This window comes from Eublepharis macularius, chromosome 3 (genome assembly GCF_028583425.1).
Source record: "Eublepharis macularius isolate TG4126 chromosome 3, MPM_Emac_v1.0, whole genome shotgun sequence".
NCBI classification, from domain to species: domain Eukaryota; kingdom Metazoa; phylum Chordata; class Lepidosauria; order Squamata; family Eublepharidae; genus Eublepharis; species Eublepharis macularius.
The window spans coordinates 151,079,045-151,102,484 of record NC_072792.1 but is presented as its reverse complement, the minus strand read 5'-3'; the positions used below and the strand labels follow the sequence as shown (position 1 = coordinate 151,102,484).

The 23,440-nt window shown below is 41.4% G+C and overlaps 1 protein-coding gene and 1 long non-coding RNA gene across 2 annotated transcripts in view; one reads left to right on the top strand and one right to left on the bottom strand.

The window, feature by feature from the left end:
• Nucleotides 1–1,515, bottom strand: part of LOC129325892 (uncharacterized) — a 30,617-nt gene extending 29,102 nt beyond the window's left edge. Inside the window, exon 1 of the long non-coding RNA XR_008596680.1 lies at nucleotides 1,226–1,515. This is a non-coding gene — a long non-coding RNA (uncharacterized LOC129325892). The remainder of the gene's footprint in view (nucleotides 1–1,225) is intronic.
• NBEA (neurobeachin) overlaps nucleotides 1–23,440 on the top strand; it is a 702,521-nt gene that overhangs the window by 275,899 nt on the left and 403,182 nt on the right. The window contains exon 34 of the mRNA XM_054973860.1: nucleotides 193–254. Within this exon, the coding sequence (XP_054829835.1) occupies nucleotides 193–254 (62 nt within the window). The remainder of the gene's footprint in view (nucleotides 1–192; nucleotides 255–23,440) is intronic.

Below are 23,440 nucleotides of genomic sequence, written 5' to 3'. Positions count from 1 at the left end.
TTTAAAACTCATACACATTCTAGCTAATGTTTATAAGATAGGATCTTGTATATCACAGGACTCAAAAATATTAAGCCAGCTTGAGAATTTGAATTCATTCTAAATAATTCCATATTTTTAAAAGATTCCGCTTTATTGTTGCTGCTTATGAGAGTTTAATAGAATTAATGTTTGTGTCTCTTTTTGTTACAGGCCTAGTTTGCATGAAATCAAGCACGTCAGTGGTTGAACTTGTTATGCTACTTTGTTCACAGGTAAGATGAGTCCTAGATTTAGCAATAATGCATTTTTAATGTGTTCATTTTAAATGAAATGAAATTATTAAATACTGTTAGATATTTAAATAATTATTACTTTTTACTAATTGTAACATGCAGCCATTGAGCTGACACATTGAAATGTGAAGAAGCTTTCACATAATACTAAGATGTGTAGAATATGTTGTTCTTGGGGTATACAGATATAAAAGCTGTGCCATTTACAATGATTAGAATTTTAATTCTAGTTTTAGAATTAGTAACTGGATAAACTAAAATCATTGAAGCATGACCTTCATCTTTATTTCAGCACTTTAAAATCTTGTCAACAGGCTATTAATTATTCTGCTCGTTCTAGTATTTTTCATCCTTCCCGTCTCCTGACTCTAAAAACACTATACATTGCAAGCCTGTTAGGGTTGCTGCAACATCTGACAGTGTATGAGATTCAGAACTTTATTCAATGTGAGCTATAATAGGCTGCACAACCTAGAAAACCAGGAAAAGTGGGAGAATCTCCATTTAAAGATGATAAGTGTATATTGTAGGATGGACATTAAATGGCCAGAACAAGCGAACATCAGGATGAGCAATTGGGGTGTGAGACTCTGTTAATGTAAATTGATAATAAAACTGAAGGTTGTAAAATATTGAAAAATAAAATATTTTGTCATCTTTTAATCCATTAAGCATATTTAGTTCTGCAAATATTAGTCTAATGTCTGTTTTTCTATTACTCTTTTTTATTATGGAGATATATTCCTCAGAATTTTCACATACAAAGTTGTGTTCCTTTCCATATAAAGTATTACTTTTAACTGCATATTTTGTTTTAATTTCTCTGTAGACTGAATTATAGTTTTCTTTTTACTTTCTAACAGCAGTTTGTAGGCACAAACTAATTAAAACAGTTTGTAGTTGAAAGCCAGTATTAATTACAGTTAGTTTTGGGTATTTTCTTGACTTACCTGCTGTCTGCTGGTCTGTAGGCTGCATTTCTTCAGTTTTGATCCCACAAGGAAATAATTAGGTCTTTCTGTTGTTGTTGCACAGACTGGATATTTGCAAGGGGAAGCCTAAAGAAAACACGTCCTTGGCAGGAATCCTTGCTATGGGGTTGAACTATAAAAACTCCTGAAAGCAGCTTGAAATTTTTTTTTAGCTAATAGCTAAGTCCTGGGTTCAAGAAAAATTCTGAAACATCCATTAAAGCCGCTGCATTTTTCTGAGGACAGGAATAACTTTTAAGTACCTTCTACTGTGCCCTTCGTTTTAACTGCAGTTCACAAGGATAAAGTGGAATGCAGCATTAAGATCTAGTGTGTTTTGATGGCCTCATCATCTAATCATAGGTTTAACATTACTCATTTGCTGGCTCCAGGAATTCCTGCCATTAAGGACTCTAGAGATGTAACTGGCCTCAAATATTGATTGAGGAGAAGAGTGAGAAATTTAAGCTCCTCTGCTTTTCCCCCCATTAAGATATCAGAGTGAAGCTATGCAGCAAATACATACACATTATATTCATTTAATAGTTTTGAAAGGAAAATTAGGTGAGTTGATAACTAATTCTTTCTCCTTTACTGTCCCTTCCCAAATATCAAAACAGATGTTTTGTTTGTAAGTTAACAAAAATAACTTTGATTTTCTCAGAAAAACAAACCTTCAGTCCTTTAGATTCTGAACTTAACACTTTAAGCACTCCAACTGTGATACTTCAGAAGACTCATATGGAATTTTCTTTTCTCATTGCCTTGGCCATTTCAGAAACATACAGTTCAATCCTAAAATGAGTTACTACAGTCTAAGCCCATCTTCTTAAGATTGCAATGATAATGATAATGTAGTAAATAGTAAGTAGTAATAAGGCAATATACTATATTCTGTTTTGTGGAAGAATCTGAAATATGTATTTCTGTTTGCATCAAGTTTACCATCTTCATCACTAGTTGATTTTTAGTGAATGCATTGTTGTTAATTATTACTATGATAATTCATATACTGTTATTTTATTTGAATTAAATCCTCCCCTGAGGGAAAAAGCTTAACAATATTCTCCTTCCCACCTACCAATCAATCTATTTTTATCTGCGCTCCCACATTTAGCTATATTGATTATTTATTTACTTCATTTATGCCTCCTTTCTCCACAGCAGGGACCCAAAGCAGCTTTCATCATGCCCCTCTCCTATTTTATCCTCACAGGCAGGCAGGCAGGCAGGCCAGACTGAGTTTGTGTGACTGGCCAAAGGATCAGATACTACTGTTGCCTCCTTGATAATCCTCCCTGGATTTCTGATATTGCCGTTCATGATAATATCAGAATTAGGAATCCTGTTGAGGACTCAGGAGCAGCTAGGAAGGTAGGTACACTTCCCAGCTGGTCAGCAGTGCACCTGCCCTTTAAGCTTCAAAGGACCATTATTTTCAATGGGGAAGCTAGATCTACCACCCATAAAATAATGGCCTTTAAAGTTTAAAAGGGCAAAGGTGCCACTAGGGATGCCAGATCCCCACCAGGGACAGGGGGATCCCCCGCCCCCCACACCCAGTCCCTGCTTACCTGGCCAACAGGGGGACCACACCTTCCGTGTACGCTCCCCTGCGGTGCTGCATGCTCCTGTGCACTGCAGCCGCCTGAATTGTGCCCATTTTGGCCCGGATCAGGCCCAGATTGGGGCCGCTGTGGAGCGCAGGAGCGCTCCTGCCCTCCACAGTGGCCCAAAACATGCCCGTTTCGGCCCAGATTGGGCTAGTTTCAGGCCGATTTTGGTGCGGATAGGGCCCATTTTGAACTGCTGCGGAGCGCGGGAGCACTCCTGCGCTCCACAGTGGCCTGAAACAGGTCCGGTTTTGCCTGGATCAGGTCCATTTCAGGACCTCTCCCGTGCTCAGCAGTGGGCCCAATCTGCCCCAAAACAGGCCCGAAACTAGCCCAGTCTTGGCTGAAAAGGGCATGTTTTGGGCCGCTGTGAAAAGGGCATGTTTGGGGCGCTTCTGTGCTCCACAGCATCCCCAATCTGGGCCCCGGTGGAGTGTGGACACATTCCCAGGGGCCGCATGATGATGTCACTTCCCAGAAGTGACATCATTGCACTTGCAGGTGCACACGCACACTTTGTGCACGTGCACCCCCACCCTACCCCATGCAAGTAAGTGCCAGGCCTCAATCCTCCACTGGGAGGTTGAGGGGGCCTTGCAACCCTAGGTGCCACTGACCAGCTCTCAATAATGGGCAGTGTATCTGGCCTTAGAGATCATGTCTACTGCTCATTACTTCCTATTGGCAATAGATCTGACTTTTGGCATCTGAAGGCCAGGTCTGTTTCCATCAGTTCAGACTCTGGTTTGCAGCCTGAAAGTAGCACCCGTTGTCCCCACGCCCATTCTACTTGCATGACTCCAGTAGTGCTTTGCTTTCTGTGAATCATATGCAAGGTAAACTGGGGTGGTGCCAGTTTCCCCCTCTTGTTGCAAACATGTGATTCCTCCAGGAGCAGCATTTGAGTGATTATTTTGGTTTGCAATGGGGAGGGTAGAGGTAGCAAGTCTCATTCTACTGAAGAAAATTTTGTACATCCGTGCAAATTTATATCAGGATCCATATCTATGAATATTCATTACTAATATAAGAGGCTGGTGTAAAAACTACTAAAGCAGATGTAACTTTGAGTCAAATCAGGGTATCTTCTTGCAAACAGAAATGATATTTCTCCAAAATAGCATCCATTACTATCTTGCTTATTATGGTATCCATTTCCAATTATTGTTGAAAGTTTTCATCTTAAATTTTGTGATATAGGAGTTAAGCAGTGCCTGAAATACGACCAGTTCTGACTGTGTGTCTCAAAATTAATTACATTTTCCAGTCTGTTGTAGGAATGTATCTTCAAAAAGCTGATTTGAGAAACCTTTTGAAAAGATTTTGTTTGCATAAACCAGGGTAACAGTAGACACTGAAAAAGGAAAGGGAAATGCAAAGTTTGTTTTCCTTTCATTTGCCACAGCAAATTAGATGCTTTTATGCTCTTTATGTTGGAAATTCCATGTTAACGACTACAGATTAGCAAGGATGTCAGATTTTTTTTCTTATCCGAGCTCCTGAATAAACTGAACATTGCCAGCGGCTCATGTCCAAGGTATGGTCTAAATTTACATGAAATATCACATTACAAACGTCTGAAGGTACATGTCATGGATAATTCAGTTCATATGGGCAGGTTTTTAGACTCTGAAGGATATGCAATCAAGTCTGTTCCCCCAGAGGTATTCAGTCTTTGTAAAAAAATACGTTTCAAGCTTTATGGGAACTCCTATAGGAATTCAGCTGTATTTGGAATTGAGAAATGGCTATTGTTTCTTTGCATTTTCATTGGTATTGTCCTCTTTTTAATAGATTCCCATCATTTGTGTTAACACTTTATATTTTACAAATACGAATTTGAGACTAAAATTAAATTGATTTGGTTTTTTCCCCTATTTTACATGGCTCCAACACAACTTAATGGAAAATATATAATACATAATGACATGCTCAGTGCTTTTGAATGAAGCTGATGTTTGGAGGGTGGGTGAGGGTGTGATTGAGTGGGATTAAGATGTTGTTTTTGACAAGATCTGTCCCTTATTAATAATTCTTTGTTCTTTATAGCATAGTTTTATATGTCACAGCTGTGATGCTGCTTTGTGGCAGATTTCTCAAATAAGCCGTGAAGTTTTCCTTAAAAGTTTGATTTTCTCTTTTAGAATACTTTCTTCTTTGATACAGAGCAGATTCGGTTTTCAGCAATATTTTCTTTCTTTAAGAACTGCAATAAGTTCTAACTATTTCCAGATTGTTATAAAAGTTTCCTCTTTAGAATATTGATATATTCAGAAATTAAATATTCAGAAACTGAATATATTCTGCCTCATGTGATTCTTCACCTTTATATAATATATAAAGCCTTTAAAACCAATTTCATTATTTTGTACTCTATCTGCTGTCAGTGGCTTTTGTTTTTCTTAAATAGAAAATAAGGATCTCAGTATAAAGAGAAATTTAGTATGTAATGTCAGTGGATCAGTTTCTTGAACTGAAATTCCATTGCACACGATATCTATCACACTTAAACATTTTAAACATTTTTTCAGAACAGTTGACTTATTCTTTTGATTAACCAAAGGGGGGCTTGCCCATTATGGTGATATAATCTTGAGATTTTTAATGAAGGCTTTTAAATAAAGGACCATTTCTGAAAGTGTGTAGCCTGTCCATATCACCTTTCCTTAAGAACATGTTTACATTTGGACATTATACAGTGAATGCATGAGATCATCCTAGAGGTCTTGCTTTGGGACTGAAGAAAAGGGATTTGACTTGTAACAAGAAAAAAATTTCTTTATAGTTAACAGATAAAGAGTCCCAATGAGACTCTCATAGGGAGGAGAATATAACAAAATTCTTTTTACCCCTAAGTTGTTAATATATTGTCCTCAAATGATGCTGGAAAGAAGTGCACAGCTAAGGCAAACTGAATTTTGAATTACAAAACTAAAAAAAATACTTGAACAAAGTTAGTGTCTTTCATATAGATAGTTTTTGCTGTCAGTGGAAAGTGAAAGTAAATATCTCAAAAATTATTCATATCCAGACCTGGGATCAATAATATAGGTAGTCTTCCTACTGGCATCTAAGCCTAAGACAGTTGATACTATTTTAATACATACCCCCTGGTAACTAAGGACACTTTGATAACACAAGTAGGAGAACTTTGTGAAGTTATATGCAATTCACCAAACCAATGAATATAATCCAACCAGTGAGACAGGAGTTTATGTGGATTTAGGTATCCCAGAGTCAAATTTCAAGAACATTCTTACACAGAGGAAAGTATTGCTTGGGAGAAGGGGAGAACAATACACACAATTTACATCCTGGATGTTATAGTGTATATGATATCCTAAGTAAAAATTTTGTTTAATTATTTGAAGAGTTCAAATGTCCTCCTAGCTGAAGGACTTAGTTAGCACCTAACTAGCAGGTGTTGGTCTAAGTATTTACACATGTTTAGGTACCTATGTCAGCTCACCAGAGAATTGTGGCATGCTAATCAGGGGGATTTTTTTAAACGTCTGGTTCCATTTATGTGTCTTCAGACAAACTTCCTCGAATACTAAGTACACAACCTATTTTCTCTCACAGAAACACAGTCTGTGGGAGAAAGCATGGAACTAAAGTTTTGCCACAACTTTTAACTTCTTTTTTAAAATCTGTATTTGTAGTTTTGGTTTAATTTTTGTAGCAATGAAATACTACACATAGCTTAGTGGCAGAACAGTTCTTTGGGTACATAAAGTCTTAAAACAATTTCCCTCAGCCCTTCTCTGTATGCTCCCATCTTCAGAAGAGAACAACTTTTCCATAATGGCTCCTCATCTATAGAATACTTCTCTCGCCCCTTGCCCCTAACATGTCCACTCAAGTTGGGCCTCCTTATTTTCACACACTAAGCTAAAATATTTTTATTTACTCAGGTCTTTGACTGATTTGTTAGGTTTTTTGCCTGTGTTAGAGGGCTTTCCCCATATCGCCTCCCACCAGTACATCTTTCTCTGTTTTGTTGATTCAAGAAACTTAGTGTTTTTACATGCTGTTTGGTATTTTTCCTCTGAATTTTGCAGTTGTATGATTTTTATTGTATATATTATTTATCTTGATGTTGCCCCCCCCTGCCCCAGGGAAAGCTTATCGAGTCGTGGTATTCACTCTGACTTGCAGAATGCATTAGCAATTACCATCAAACAAAAGAGCCATATTACTTACTGTATGCCACTCCAACATACATCATACAATAATATAAAATACAAATTTTACTATAAAATATATGACTATTTAAAATTACTTTTTAATTATTTCTGCACATGTAAGGTTGTCTCTGAAGCCATGTATGCAGAGTGAAAAGAAGAGCTTTTCTCTCTCTATGCATGATGCACAGTTTCTCAGGCAAGTGAGATTGCCAAAGCTGCTCAGAGGAAAGAAAGCTGATAGAGTGGAAAGGGGAATAAAAACCAGCACCACACTGTGGTCACCTTGCTCTTTGACTTGGTGACTGCCATGGTAGTTTTACTCTCCTCTGCAGCCTGCTTTTCTGCTCTGGGAAGCTGCCTGGATTCAGAGTCTGCAGAAGGGTGGAGGTTTATTGGAGAGGACAGACCCTTTACTTCCATCTCTGACATGAGACCTGCAGCTCAAGGAGATTCACAGCTTACTTTCCCTACAGTCTCTGCAGTGGTAGTTGTTTCAAGGTGGGAACCACTTGTTATCCACAAGCCCCACAGGGCAGTGGCCTTGCTCAGTTTACAGGATCATGGGACATGCCAGTAGGAACCGTAAGTGGCATGTCATAGATCCACAAAGAGCCCAAGCCACTGAGTAGATATCACTGGGTTAGAATATAGTGATATAATTGGTTAGAATGTTGGACTAGAATCTGAGAGACCCAGATTCAAATCCTCTTTTTGTCTTCAAGCTTTCTAAGTGAGTTTGGACTAGTCTCTCTGATTTAACCTGATCTACCTTGCCAGATTATTGTGAGGATAACATAGGTGAAAGGGGAAACAATGTATGCTGCCCTGAGCTCTTTTGAGGAAGAGTGAGATTAAAATAAGGTGCAGTAAAAGTGGTATGCCTTAGATCCTGGAGGATTGTTGACAGTCTAAAGAAGACCCAATAGTGTAAGGCAGCTTCATATGTTTGTATGCCAGAGACATGATTTTCAAGGGGAAAGGCTTGGTGTAAAGAGAGACATTCACAGAAGAATTTCAGTCTCCTAAGATTCCTATGAGGGAATTCTGAGGTCTTACCATGCTGACATTATACCTCAAACTGATTGTTCATCTACGATCTTCAGTGCAGTCGCACATTTGGGTACCACTCAGAACAGGAATTTCTCAGCTTTTAGGCTATTAAGGGGGCAACTCCCTCTGTCTCTTCACAGGTACTGCTGCTTGCTAGGTTGGCTATTTTACTGGGGCACCATGCAGGGAGGCGTGAGTCTCTTGGTGCGAGTCGAAGGGCTCTTGGCTCGTGGTTGTTAGCCCGGGGAGCACAGCCAGGGAGCAGTCATCGGCTACACAAGTTTGAGGACATGAGAAGATAGGAAGAACATCACTATATTATGAACTGCTTCTGGGATGGTTGCAACACCTGCTCAACACTACTTGCTTAACTATACCATGATTGTAGCCCTAGTCTACAGCCCTAGCTGCCTGAGTTGAGACGACCATATGTTTGCTACCCCAATACGTGGCTGTGGGGCCCAATCCTGAGCTTCTTACTTACTACTTTCTTACTTGTTAAAAATGTCTGACAAATTTACTATTCAAGTGCAGTTGGGAGCTGGAAAATATGGGAGTGGGACTTACCAACATCAAGCAGTAATGCTCGCTGCTTATCCAGCCTCTCTAGTATTCCACCTGCTGACAATGGGGCCACTTCCAACCCCGCCCCCCAACACACACACACTAAAACTATGCAATACCAGATCTGTTAAGAACAAGGTTGCATGCATTGCTGGGATGTTGCATGAAGAGAAAATGACTGTGGCTTGCCTAACAGAGACATGGCTGCAGGAAAATGACAAGGTGTGGCTATCCCAACTCACTCCTCCTGGCTATGCAGTCCTACACCAACCTCGCTATGGTAGCTGGGGTGGAGGGGTTGCTGTTATTATTCTTCATGAGTCCTTCAATTTCCACAGAGCTCCAGTACAAGCTATCGTTGGTATTAGCTGCATGTTCCTGTCTTTGGGAATGAAAGATAGACTGGATGTCCTGCTTGTTTACAGTCCACCCAGCTGCCCCATAAGCACCCTTTGTGAATCGGCAGAGCTGCTAGCAGACATAGTGTTGGAGACACCTAGACTTATTGTTCTGGGGGACTTCAACATCCATGCTGAGTGTTCAAAGTCAGGCCCAGCTCAGGAATGTATAGTTTCTCTGGCAATCCTGGGCCTCTCTCAAATAGTGTCAGGCCCTACATATGAAAGAGGCCACACACTAGACTTAATATTTTGCACTGAGCCTTCGAGGGAAAACTTTGTCTCATCATTGGAGATTCAGCCTGGACCATGGCTAGACCATCATCTACTGAGGGCAAAAGTGAACATAGCCCCAACATCCCTCAAAATGAGAGGTCCATTTAAAATGATTTGCCCAGAAAAGCTCATAGACCCAGATTCCAAAATGCCTTGGGGGATTTTAGAATTCCAGACACATGCTCCACAGAAGCCACTGTAGGAGCGTGGAACACAAAGCTCCTTGAAGCTATTGACATCATTGCTCCTTGTCGACCCCTCCGGCCCTTGAGACAGAAGCCGGCACCATGGTTTACCGTGGAGTTGGCTGACCTGAAGAGGGCCGAAATACATCTAGAAAGATGCTGGTGAAAAACTCGCATGGAAGCTGATAGAGCTTGCTACAGAACACACTGGAGAATCTAGGAAGTGGAAACGAAAGCAGCAAAGAAATACCATTTCTCGGCAACCACTGCATTGGCTAGTTCATGACCGTCCCAAATGTTCAGGATATCCAGATACCTTCTAACCCTTAAATCTGAACATTTACAATCCCAAGAATATACAATTAGCCATGAGGCCTTTGTTAAGTTTGTTGCTGATAAAATAGCATGAATACGCTCTTATCTAGATGCTAGCTGCAATTCAAATGAGATAGAAGAAATGCTTAATACACCATCTGGCCTGCATTTGGACTGCTTTGAACCAATTACAATGACAGACCTTAATAGGATCCTGGAATCTATGAAAGCCACTACTTGTGCGCTTGTTCCTTGCCCATCTTGGCTGTTAAAATCAAGTAAAGGTCATGTACACCCTGAATGCTAGAGGGGATCAGGCTTCCTGTTTGAAAGTTGTGTATAAACTGGGGACTTCCGGTTTGGGATTCATGGAGGTCTAACGCAGCTCCATTTGCGGAGCTGACCGGACTGCCGTTTTAAGCGGCCGGCGGGGTGAAAATAGCCCGCGGCCGACTGCTCTCAGGCGGAGAGCAGGCAAAGAACGCTCAAGACCCTAGGGTGAGTTAGATCTCGGACGAGGGGGGGCTCTGCGTAAGGGGTCCCCTCCCGATCCTTGAGGTCCCACCTTGCGACGGGTCGGCTACAATCTCTGCGGCAGTTTTGGGGCCAATTCGGCTGGCATAAGACCTACATACCCAAGCTTCGATTGGGGGAAGAAGTGGAAAGGTGAACTTGAAATCGAAACAGCGATTACAACCCGAGGAAAGTGAAGGGAAGGTAAAGATCACTATCTTCCGATACGGGACAGATTGATAAAAACAGAGAGGAAAAAAAGTAGACTTTTAAACTGCAACAGATTAGCGAAAAGGAGGGGAAGCTTCGGCAGGAGTTGTATTTGAAAAGAGACTAAGTTTAAAGAAGTTATTAAAGAAATCGGACTATTGTTTTGAATACCTGTGGCTTTGGAGCTGTGAGAAAAAGACACCATCGCGAGATCTGCTGTGGGAAGACGGGAGACAGGAAGTGCGTAACAACAATAGAGCGGCTGGAGAGAAGCGGCCCTTGCTGGAGGGCAGGAAGAAGGGAATCGCCATCTTTGAGAGGGGAAGGGTCGCGGCCTCAGCGGAAAAGGAAGTAGGCCATATTGGATTATAAAATCATAGAGAGACCATAGAGAAAAGACGCCCGACATTTTGGACCCTTTAAAATTAATTTATGCAAGAAGACCGGGACATTTGAAATAAAAAAAAGGTACTAAATTTAACGCCACGGAGTTAAGGAAGAGAGCGGACTCGTGGGAGCGAGCCAAAGCAAGCCCCACGATGTCGAAGAAAGAGTGGCAATCGGCAATAGAAAATCTGGATAAAAAACTTTTGGAGGTGATTAAAGAATTTAAAGACATGAAATTGGAGCTGATTAAAGAGGTTAAACAGACAGTAAAATCGGAGCTGTCAGAAGTAAAATCGGAGCTGTCAGAAGTGAAGAAAGGTATGGAAACAATACAAAGTGAACTACAAGGGACGCAGCAGAGAGTTAAAACAGTAGAAGGAGCGATGGAGAACTTAGCAGATACGCAACAAACAGAGATGAAGCTGATGAGGGGAAGGATGGCGGTTGCGGAAAGTAGACATATGGAGAAGCAGCTGAGATTTCGCGGCCTGCCGGAAATGGAAGGAAAGACAGCGCAAGAGCAGATGACGGAGGTGTTAGCTGAATACCTGGGGAAGGAGGAGGAGGAAGTTGTGGCTATCCTAGATGTGGCATACCGTGTGAACTCGAGAATTGCAACCCAGAGGAAAGTACCAAGAGATGTGATTGTACAATTTACAACAAGAAACATGAAAGAGAAGATTGTGACTAAACAGTTTCAAGATCCATTGGAGATCGATGGCAAGACAATCATTATAATGAAGGAACTACCCAGATCAGTGTTACTAGATCGGAAAAAATATAAAGCGCTAATCCAGATGTTGAAGGACATGAAAATCAGGTACAGATGGGAGCTCCCAGAGGGTTTGTCCTTCGAATTTGGAGGTGCCAAAAAGCATATCAGATCTGAGCGGGAGATGGAGCGATTTATAAGGGACAATGAAAAAGACTTACCAACAAGATTATGAATATGGAATGTAAAGTATTATCTTGGAATGTAAATGGACTAAATTCACCGAATAAGAGGAAAAATATTTTTCACTGGCTACTAAAACAAAAATGTGATATTGTTTGTTTGCAAGAGACTCATATTCGAAAACAGGATGTAAAATATTTAAAACTGGGAAAATTGGGCAAGGACTTTGTAGCGGCCTCAAGTAAGAAAAAAAGAGGAGTGGTGTTGTATGTGAATGAGGAGCTACAACCAAAATTTATAATGAAAGATGTGGAAGCCAGATTTGTAGCAGTGGAATGTACTTGGAACCTAAAGAGAGTGTTGGTAGTCGGAATTTACGCACCTAATGGTGCAAAAGAGTGCTTCTTTGAGGATTTGAGGAAGCATTTAGACGATCTTTCATATGATCAGATAATTCTTGCTGGAGACTTCAATGGAGTGACAGACTTGGAACTGGATAAAAAGACTACAATGGCACAAAAAAAAAGAGGACTATTACCAAAGCTCTTTTTTGAGCTGATTCAACAAGAGACTCTTGAAGATGTATGGAGGAGAGAATATCCTAAAAGCAGACAGTTTACTTTTTATTCTGCAAGGCACTCCACATTATCAAGAATTGACATGATCTGGGCCTCAAAAGATTTGGCTTAATGGACTAAAGATGTAGAAATAATGCCGATGGTAGGCTCAGATCACAACCCAATTATGTGGAAATTAGGGAAAAGGAGAAAAAGGAAAGCATGGAGAATAAATGAGGACTTGTTACAGGAAAAAGAGAATATGGAAATATTGAGAAGAGAGACAAAGTTTTTCATACAATACAACGTGAATAAAGAAGTACCAACTGATAAAGTTTGGGATGCTTACAAGGCGGTTATAAGGGGCATACTAATGGACTTAAATGGCAGAGCAAGAAAGAAGAAAGAGGAGAAGAGACAAGAGATTGAGGAGAAAATAAAAGCTAAGGAAATACAGTTAAAAAAGAGACCAGGGAAAAAGAAATTATACCAGGAAATTAAAATATTGCAAGAACAGCTAACAGCAATGAGCAGTAAAGAATTGGAGTGGAATCTCAAAAGGCTGAATCAGAAAGCGTTTGAGGGTGCAAATAAACCTGGGAAGTACCTGGCATGGCAACTGAAGAAGAGAAGGGAAAAGAAAACAATAAATAAAATTTGTGAAGATGACAAAATGTATTTGGAACAGACTACCATTAGTAGAGCCTTTTATAAATTCTACGCTAAACTGTACAACAAGAAAGAAGTAAATAAAGATTCAATAGCGTCATATCTGGAGAAAATGACACTTCCAGAAATCTCGGACGCTTGGAGAAATAAACTGAACAGTGAAGTAACGGATGAGGAAATAAGTAAGGCAATACAATCTGCAAATCTAGGAAAGGCGCCAGGGCCAGATGGACTTACAGCTAAATTTTATAAGACTATGGCCAATGAGCTGGCACCATTCCTAAAGGAGGTGATCAATGGAGTTCTAAGGGATCAAAGGATTCCAGACACTTGGTCTGAAGCGAACATATCATTGATCCCAAAAGAGGGCCAAGATTTGACTAATGTGAAAAATTACAGACCTATATCGTTACTCAACAATGACTATAAAATTTTTGCGAAGATACTGGCGGAGAGACTGAAGGGGTGGCTTTCGGAAGTTATAGAGGAGGAGCAAGCAGGCTTTTTGCCAGACAGACAAATAAGAGACAATTTAAGGACAGTGATTGATGCTATTGAATATTATGATAAGCGTTGTGATAAAGAGGTTGGTTTCTTCTTTGTTGACGCTGAAAAGGCATTTGACAATTTAAACTGGGACTTTATGTTTGCCACTATGGAAAAGCTACAATTAGGAGAAAGATTCATCAGAGCAATTAAGGAAATCTACAGAGACCAGACTGCAGCAATTGTGGTGAACGATGAATTGACTAAGAAACTGATCATAAGTAAAGGAACAAGACAAGGTTGCCCGTTGTCTCCACTGTTGTTCATTTTAGTATTGGAGATCCTGATGATACAAATACGACAAGACGAGGAAATTCGAGGAATAAAAATAAAGGACTACTCATACAAGGTCAGAGCATTTGCGGATGATATAATGCTAATCGTAGAGGACCCATATGGTTCCATATGAGGTGATAGACCCGAGAGCTGTTGATAATGAACGACAATGTTTAACATACAAAGAAATAACTAAAGTAGAAGCATCTAAACTTAGTATAAAGACGCAAGAGGAACTATCACCTAATTACGATTGGTTCCAGTATAGACAGATCAGAGATTTGTATAACTCGGACTCTGTAAAAGGAGGTATACGAATAGAGAATTCGGAACTAGAGCAGACCCTTCTTAAAGAGGACAAGAAAAGAATATCCAAGGTATACCAAGTACTGCTGAAATGGTATACTGAGGATGAGACAGTTAAAACACAAATGGTGAAATGGGCTATAAATTTTAATAAAGAAATAACAATGGAGGCATGGGAATACTTGTGGAAGACTACAATGAAGACAACGACATGTACAAATATTAAAGAGAACATCTACAAAATGATCTATCGTTGGTACATGACACCAAAGAAGATTGCGCTAGGGAACTTGAACACTTCTAATAAATGCTGGAAATGCAGGAAGCATGAGGGCTCCCTCTACCATATGTGGTGGACGTGTGAGGTAGCCAGGCAGTACTGGGGGGAAATAATAAGAGAAATGAGTGAAATTTTACAATTTCAAGTAAATAAGAACCCAGAACTCCTGCTACTGAACTTGGGAATGGAGGGAATTCCAGCCCATCACAGGACGCTGATATTTTATATGACGGCAGCAGCTAGACTATTGTATGCGCAAAAATGGAAAGTACAGGAAGTGCCAACTATCGAAGATTGGATCTACAAATTGCTGTACATGGCGGAAATGGACAAGATGACAAGAAAACTGAGAAATCTGGACTCAGGGCAGTTTAACACAGACTGGGAGAAGCTGAAACAATATTTGGAGAAGAAATGGGAGGTGGGAGGAAAACTGTGGCAGTTTGAGAACTACTGAAGTATAATAAAATATAGAGGGGGGTGACTTTACCGGGGGGAGAAGAGATAAATGTGAATTTATAAGCAGTTAGATTAATAGATTGACATATATATAGATATATATAGGTCAATAAATAGAATATTGATAGAAAATAATTAACTATAAGGATTAAATATAAGGATTGAGTAACCAACAATATTTTCTTTCTTTGATAAGATTTGTATAATACACCAAACTGAATGTCTGAAGGTATAGACGAGTCAAATTGATTGACTATGTGATGAGAGTTATATAGAATTACCATAAAAAGACAGAATGAGTAATATATAGAGAATAAGTCAAATTGTTTGATTTAAATGTGTAAGATTTTTATGGTTTATGATATATAGGTTTATGATATATAGAAATATTTAAAAATGGAAAATGGGATAAATTGTTTATCTAAGACGGAAACAAAGACTTACAGTTTGGGTATATAATAAGAAAAAATAGTTAAGGAAGTACTGCTTAGTATAATGGAGAATATATATTTGTTTTAGATAGAGGAATTTAATAGAAATAAGGGAAAAGGGACAAAGGGTTGGAAAACTGTTGGAAGTCAACAAAAGGGGGGGAAAGGGAGGGGGTTAGAAATGAAAAATTTGGGGAAAATTGAATGTAAATGTAAAAATAACGGATTCTAACCCAATAAAAATTTTTTCAAAAAAAAAGAAAGTTGTGTATAAACTCTTATTGAAATCTGATATGGAATAAGACTGTTAAAGATTGTATGATAAAATGGGTTAAAATGTTTAGGTATCATATACAAATGGATCAGAGGGAGAATATGTGGGTAACTTGTTCATTAATTATTTGGAGTTGGAAGTAAGCTGTGAAGTGGCTAAGTTTGCTGATGACACTAAATTGTTCAGGGTGGTGAGAACCAGGGAGGATTGTGAGGCACTCCAAAGGGATCTGTCAAGGCTGGGCAAGTGGGGGTCAATGTGGCAAATGAGTTTCAACGTGGCCAAGTGCAAAGTAATGCACATTGGGGCCAAAAATCCCAAATATAAATGCACAATAATGGGGTCCAAACTGGCAGAGACTAACCAAGAGAGAGAACTTGGAGTCATGGTGGATAACTCACTGAAAATGTCAATAGTGTGCAACGGCAATAAAAAAGGCCAACATTATGCTGGGGATTATTAGGAAGGGAATTGAAAACAAATCAGTTAGTATCATAATGCCCCTGTATAAATCAATGGTACGGCCACATTTGGAATACTGTGTACAATTCTGGTCACCACACCTCCTGGATCCATTCCAGTCTAGCTTCAGGCCTGGCCATGGTATGGAGACAGCTCTGGTCGCCCTCACAGATGATCTGCGACGACACTTGAACCGGGGCGGGTCGGCACTGCTGATACTTTTAGATCTTACAGCAGCGTTCAACACGGTCGATCATAATCTTCTGACCCACTGCCTTGCTGATGTGGGGATTCATGGTACAGCCCTGCAATGGCTGAACTCCTTTCTTCACAATCGGGGACAGAGGGTGGCACTCGAGGAACAGATGTCCACTCGGCATTCTTTGGTTTGTGGCGTCCCTCGGGGGCGATTCTTTCCCCAATGCTATTTAACATCTATATGCGCCCCCTCGCCCAGTTAGCTCGCAGTTTTGGGCTGGGTTGTCAGCAGTATGCGGATGACACTCTATCTGTTGATGGACGGCCAGTCTGATCTTGCTCTGGATTCCTTGCCAAGGGTCTTGAAGCTGTGACGGTATGGTTACATCAGAGTCACCTGAAATTGAATCCCCTGAAGATGGAGGTTCTGTGTCTGAGTTGTGGGGCAACCGAGCTGGGGACCCAGCTCCCAGCCCTCAATGGGGTACAATTGAAACCTTTGCCGACAGTGAGGAGCCTGGGTGTGACCTTGGATTGCACACTTTCAATGGTGGCCCAAGTTGCAACCATTGCCAGGTCTGCCTTTTTTCATCTTCGACAGGCCAGGCAACTTGCACCATATCTTTCGTCCTAGGACCTGGCCACAGTAATCCATGCAACGGTCACCTCCAGGCTAGGCTACTGCAACTCACTCTATGCTTGGCTGCCCTTGGGCCTGACCTGGAAGTTACAGCTGGTCCAGAATGCAGTGGCACGCATCCTTACTGGAACACCAATTCGAGTGCACATTCATCCTGTGCTGTGCCGGCTGCACAGGCTCCCAGTGGAGTTCTGGATCCGGTTCAAGGTGTTAACCTTGGTGTTTAAAGCCCTTCATGGACTGGGACCTGCATACCTGCAGTACTGCCTCTCCCATTATGCCCCCTGCAGGGTGTTGCGCTCTGCAGACAAGCAACTCCTGGTGGTCCCTGGCCCAAAGGACATCAATCTGGCCTCAACCAGGGCCAGGGCTTTTTCTGCCCTGGCCCCAGACTGGTGGAACGCTCTCCTGTTGGAGATCCAGGCCCTGCAGGCCCTGTTACAGTTCTGCAGGGCCTGTAAAATGGAGATGTTCCGCCGGGCCTTTGGCTGAGTGCCAGCAGGTGTCCTCATCCTTCCATCTAAGACTGCCACTTTTTCTGGAGCTGCCCTCAGCCATCTGTTATGCCCATATACGGACTCCCAAATATTTGTTTAAAGATTATTACTGATTTTATGGTTTTGTGATTTGTAATGTATTTTATGAATGTTGTTAGCCGCCACAGCCCATTTGTGAGGAGGGCGGGGTATAAATCTAAATAAATAAATAAATAAATAAATTATAGCACTGGAAAAAGTGCAGAAAAGAGCAACTAGAATGATTAAAGGGATGAAACACTTCCCCTATGAAGAAAATTTAAATCGCTTGGGGCTCTTTAGCTTGGAGAAACAACGACTTAGGGGTGACATGATAGAGGTTTATAAGATTATGCATGGGATAGAGAAGGTAGAGAAAGAAGTATTTTTCTCCCTTTCTCACAATACAAGAACTCGTGGGCATTCAATGAAATTGAGCAATCGGGTTAAAGCGGATAAAAGGAAGTACTTCTTCACCCAAACGGTGATTAACACATGAAATTCACTGCCTCAGGAGGTGGTGGCACCTTCAAGCATAGACAGATTCAAGAGGGGATTGGATAAACATATGGAGCAGAGGTCCATCAGTGGCTATTAGCCACAAGGTATAGATGGAACTCTCTGTATAGGGCAGTGATGCTCTGTATTCTTGGTGTTTTGGGGGGGCAATCAGTGGGAGGGCTTCTAGTGTCCCCCACTGGCAGACCTCCTGAGGAAACCTGGTTTTTGGCCACTGAGTGACACAGAGTGTTGGACTTGATAGGCCATTGGCCTGATCCAACATGGCTTCTCTTATGTTCTTAAAGGAGCTCAAATTTACTTTGAGCTCTACACTCAAAGAAGAATTTATAAAATCATGTATCAGTGGTATATGTCCCCAGATAAATTAGCTAAAATGGCCAAAGGTATTTCAAATAAATATTGGAAACATGAACAACGTGAAGGGACATTTTACCACCTTTGGTGGACCTGTCATAAAGCAAAAAAAAAAAAAGGTCAGAAATCCATGTGATAATACAGAGAATTCTGAATATTAACATACAAGTTAAACCAGATGCCTTTTCATTGGGACTAATGGATAAACAGTTGGAAAATAATTATGGTATCTTATTTTCATATATGACAATGGCAGCAAGGCTTTTGTATGCACAAAGATGGAAAAGCACATTACTGTCTTCAATAGATGACTGGATTATGAAAATGATGGAGCTTGCTGAGATGGCCAAAATTACAGCTTTGTTTAGAGATAAAATATTGTCTACATTTATAATGAACTGGAAACCCTTTATTTACTTTCTGTGTGAAACAGAAAAAACTGAACTGATTATTTGTGAATTTGAATTTTAGAAATATAAATTTGGGATAATTTATATAAAAAGAGGGATATATAAAATATATTGTAATGATGTTGTATGTGTCATAGAGAATCTTTCTGTAGGTGAGATTATCGACCTTGTCCCAATCATGACTTCTCATTTTATGACTGGTGTTGATATGCAAGAAAAATAGTTCCTTGTCTGTGGCAGCAAGTTCTCTGCGTGTAGTGTGGATTCTCTCACGTAAGAGGGCCTATTCTAGACGGTCATAAATGCGGTTAGCCTGTTTTCCTTGCATATCAACACCAGCCATAAAATGAGAAGTCATGATTGGGACAAGGTCGATAATATCACCTACAGAAAGATGGAACAGGTGTTTACCAGCCACTCTTCCAGACAAGCAGAAGTTTAACAAATTACAGGAAAAAAGACAGACAAACCCAATGCTTGACAAGGCACGCATTGTCATCAATCTGACGGACCGTCAACTCTCACTGGAAGAAACCTCCATCTTGCCTAAGGGAGGAAACTTTGCAGTCACCCCCACCGAAATTCCTGTGGAAGACATTGCAAATGTAGAAGCTGCCATTCGTCATATACCTGAAGAGGAAGCTGAGGAAATAAGAGGAGAGACGGCCAGGATTCTACGAAAGGAAAAGCTTCCCACCAGCAATATAACACGCAAGGAGAGGAATGCCAACTTCAACAGGAAAGAAGAGACTTTAAGAATGAATACAGCATGGTTTCCAGTCCTGAAAAACACCAGGCTAACAAAATACTCTACATTTTACAATAGCCCTGCAGATAAGATTAGCATATCAACCACCAATCCATATGCAAAAGAACCTCCTCAGGATACAGTGAAGCATTAGCATCCCATACCCTGGGAAACTCTTACAGGATGACGCAACCCAAACCCACCTTCCTGAATAGATATAAATTACCTGCTAACATCTTCTCCACAGTTTGACACTGAGAGATCTCTGTCTTTCGGTGCTACACCTCTGAAGATGCCAGTCACAGCTGCTGGCGAAACGTCAGGAACAACAATGCCAAGACCATGGAGATACAGTTCGGAAAATCCACAACAACCATTGGCTATATAAAAAGGTTAAGTATTTATATTAGTAAGACTACAAGTATATTGTTTGTAATGATGTTGTGTGTCATATAGAAAACTGAAAATGATTCAATATATATGTATTTTTATTTTTTAATTTGTCTTTTACTTTTTTTGTTTTCTTCTTTCCCTTCAATGGGATTAAGATTTTTATTTAAAAAATAATTAAAAATTCAATGCTATGGAGAAAAGCCATATCCAGAGCCAATAGCCCAGCAACAAAGAAATCTGCCCCGGCTGAACATTTGAATCAATCTGATCTTGTTCAGGAACAAATTATAGCCTTGGATCTGATGTCTGCCACCGTACCTTTGGATCCGGATCCTCAAAGCTGCTCACACCCACGCTCCCGCTCCAGAGACAAATCTTCATCCTTGTATCTAATGTCAGCTGTAGTACCATTGGATCTGATGGCTTCATCCTGAGGTTGATGCTATCCACGCTCTAGATTTTGAAAAACATCAGCCTCAACCCAATCAACCACAAGTGTGGTGTTGCTAGAAGGTGGCCTTCCAGGATCCAGGAATTAAGATTCCAGATCTCTGGTTCTGATGGAGCAGGAAAGGTTCCAAAAATCAATCCTTGCAAAAGTGGAAGGATAAGACTAAACACTTGGATAAGCCTTGACATGAATCTCGACGTTGATCTAGCCCCTTGACTTGGATGTGGACATCGGAGCCAATGGTGAAGGAACCACTGCCTCACAGAAGATCACCTCATATGTTCCTAGAACCAGGGGATGATGATGGAACACATCTGAACACAGAGAACATCGTTCGACTTCTACTGAGTAGGCCCACCATCTCTACCGTAGGGCTCTATGATATCCACCATATCCACCCAGTAGCTATCCACATGGATGGGAATATTAGCCTATCTACCCCCTATTCGGTGCCAGCCTCAACCCAGACAGATCCAAGCAAGCAGCATTGTCAGATGCATCTGATAAAGAGAACTGTGGTTCTCGAAAACTTATGCTACAATAAAGTTGGCTAGTCTTAAAGCTGCTACTGGAGTCTTTACTATTTTGCGACTTCAGACTAACACGGCTAACTCCTCTGGATCAGTATCCATATAGAGCACCATATTTGGGCCATTCTCAGTCCAGAAGGAAGCAACCAGGCCGATCTAAGCCATCCCACTATACCCGTGACCAAAGCGCCCTCTCAGGGTCAAAATGACCAGTTTGGACTAGAGGCCAACTTGGGGCTAACCCCTACCTTATTTGGTAACAGGCTATTGCAATTTGCTCAGACTTGGCAGAGCATTTTTAATGATTCTTGGGCTCTTTCCATCATTAAATTTGATTACAGTTTAGAGTAGAGATGGGCACGGAACAGAAAAAAAATGTACCGCTTGGTTCGAGGTTCGCTCATTTTGCTGGAACACGAACCACGAACTTCCAAACCGCACTGTATTCCCAAACTGGTTCAAGTTTGGGGTTCTGCTGCCGCCTGGCGGCACTCTCTGTGCCCACCTACATGGCCCTATGGGTAACCGCACACCTAGTGTGTGGGTCATGTAGGCGGCCGGCCACCTAACTTGGGGCGGGGGTGTCTGGCTGCGTGCATGCAAAGGCGAGCTTAAGAAGCATGCAAGTGGGGAGCCTGCAGACAGGAAAGCTATCTGTTCAGTTGTGAGTCAGCAGGCAGCCCCCCAAAACCAACTCCACTCAGACACTGTCCCCAGCTGGAAAGGGGCTCAAAATAAAATGAAACTGTGTGTGTGCTAACGGTGTGCATACGCACAGCAGAAGCGAGCTGCACTCTAGAAGTGTGCAAGTGGGGAGCCTGCAGACAGAAAAGCTACCCATGCAGTTGTGCATCAGCAAGCAGCCCCCAAAACCAATTCCACTCAGACACTGTCCCCAGCTGGAAAGGGGCTCAAAATAAAATGAAACAGTGCATGCGCTGATGGTGTGCGCAGGAGAGACGTTTGAGCAACTCTGTGCAGATGTGAATCTGCACACCAGAGGCATGAGTCCAGTGGCACTGGCTGGAGAGGCACTCCAAATAAAAGTGAAGGGCACTGGAGGAGTGTGCAGAAAAGAGGGAAGACTTCACTGCACCACACAAGTCCACACAGAGAGCAAACAGCCCCATGCGGGTGTGAGTTAGCTCACCAGAGGCGCAAGCCCCCCTAAACACCAGCCAGTCAGTGGCTCAGGCTGTAGAGGCACTCCAAATAAAAGTAAAGGACACTGGAGGAGTGTGGAGAAAAGAGGAAAACTGCACTACACTACACAAGTGCATACAAGGGCACACACAGAGGGAGCCAGCCTACAGAAAAGTGAAGCTCCTTGGAGGGGGGGTACACAAAACAAAAGACAGACCCTCCAAAAAGCAGAGGAAAAAAGAAAAGCAAATAAAAGAAGGGCTCCTTGGGGAAGGGGGGCCAGAACCCCCCAGAAACCAAACCAGAAGATTGGAGCTCAAAAAAGCCGAGGAGGAGAAACAGAGAAAAAGCAAATAAAACTCACTTAGAAAAGCAAGAACCCAGTCTCACTCAAAGGCCTAGGACTAGGCTGGGGAGGGGTGTGTGTGAAAAGGTAGCATTGGAATGAGGTGGGAGAAGAAAGGGAAAAAAGCACCCTTTTCCAAGAACCTCCCCCAGTCCCCAGTAAGAAAAGGAAGAAAGAGAAAAGAGGATTTTTAGTGCCTTCCCAAGAACCAACAAGTGGCCACAGATTCTCTCCTAGGAAAACAGCCAGCCAGGCAGCCAGCAAGCTCTCTACAACCCACTCAGGAGCAAAATTAAACTAGGTCACATGGCTTTCTGTATTTATAGAAAAAGCCAAGATTAGAACAACACAGGAGCACTCTGGTTAGGAGAAAAAGGTGCCTAACATGGTTTTGGAGGAAGAGATTGGTTACTATGGCTGCTGAAGACCCATCTCCTCAGTTGCCTTAGAGATCCCAACCCTCCCCCCCTTTCCCTGGCTGGATTGGCCAGACATGGGAGCTCTCTACTTGCCAAGGACAGCTGCCAATCAAACGTAGAGACCTCAGATTGGGGGCAATCTGAAGACTGCCACTGTTGTCTGGGTGATGGAATGAATGTGTGTTGCTGCTAAAACCAGGAAAACAGAACAGTAGGAAAGTTGGTTTGTTCCTTAAAAATGTGGCTGCTCGGAATGCGTTTCTTTAAAAACAAACCAGACGTTCCAAATGGAATTATGTTCCGTGGTTCGTTTTCTGCCCTTCTCTAGTTTGGAGTTCTATTCACTGCCTCTTACTTCCTTAACATGTGATGTTTCGAATAACACACTTCCTGAGTTACAGGAAGAAATCCAGGCCTTGCTAAATAAAGGGAGTCATTCAGAGGGTGCCTGCTGTTGATAACCCCATTGGGTTTTTCTCCTGGTTCTTCTTAGTAGACAAGATGGATGGGGGGGGAGACACATTTTAGACTTGAAGGGTCTCGATGATTACCTGAGAATTCAGAATGGTTACACTCCTGTGGATCATGAATATGATTTCTCAAGATGCTTGGTTTGCTGTCCTCAATTTACAGTACGCATACTTTCACATTTTTATATATCAGGAGCACAAG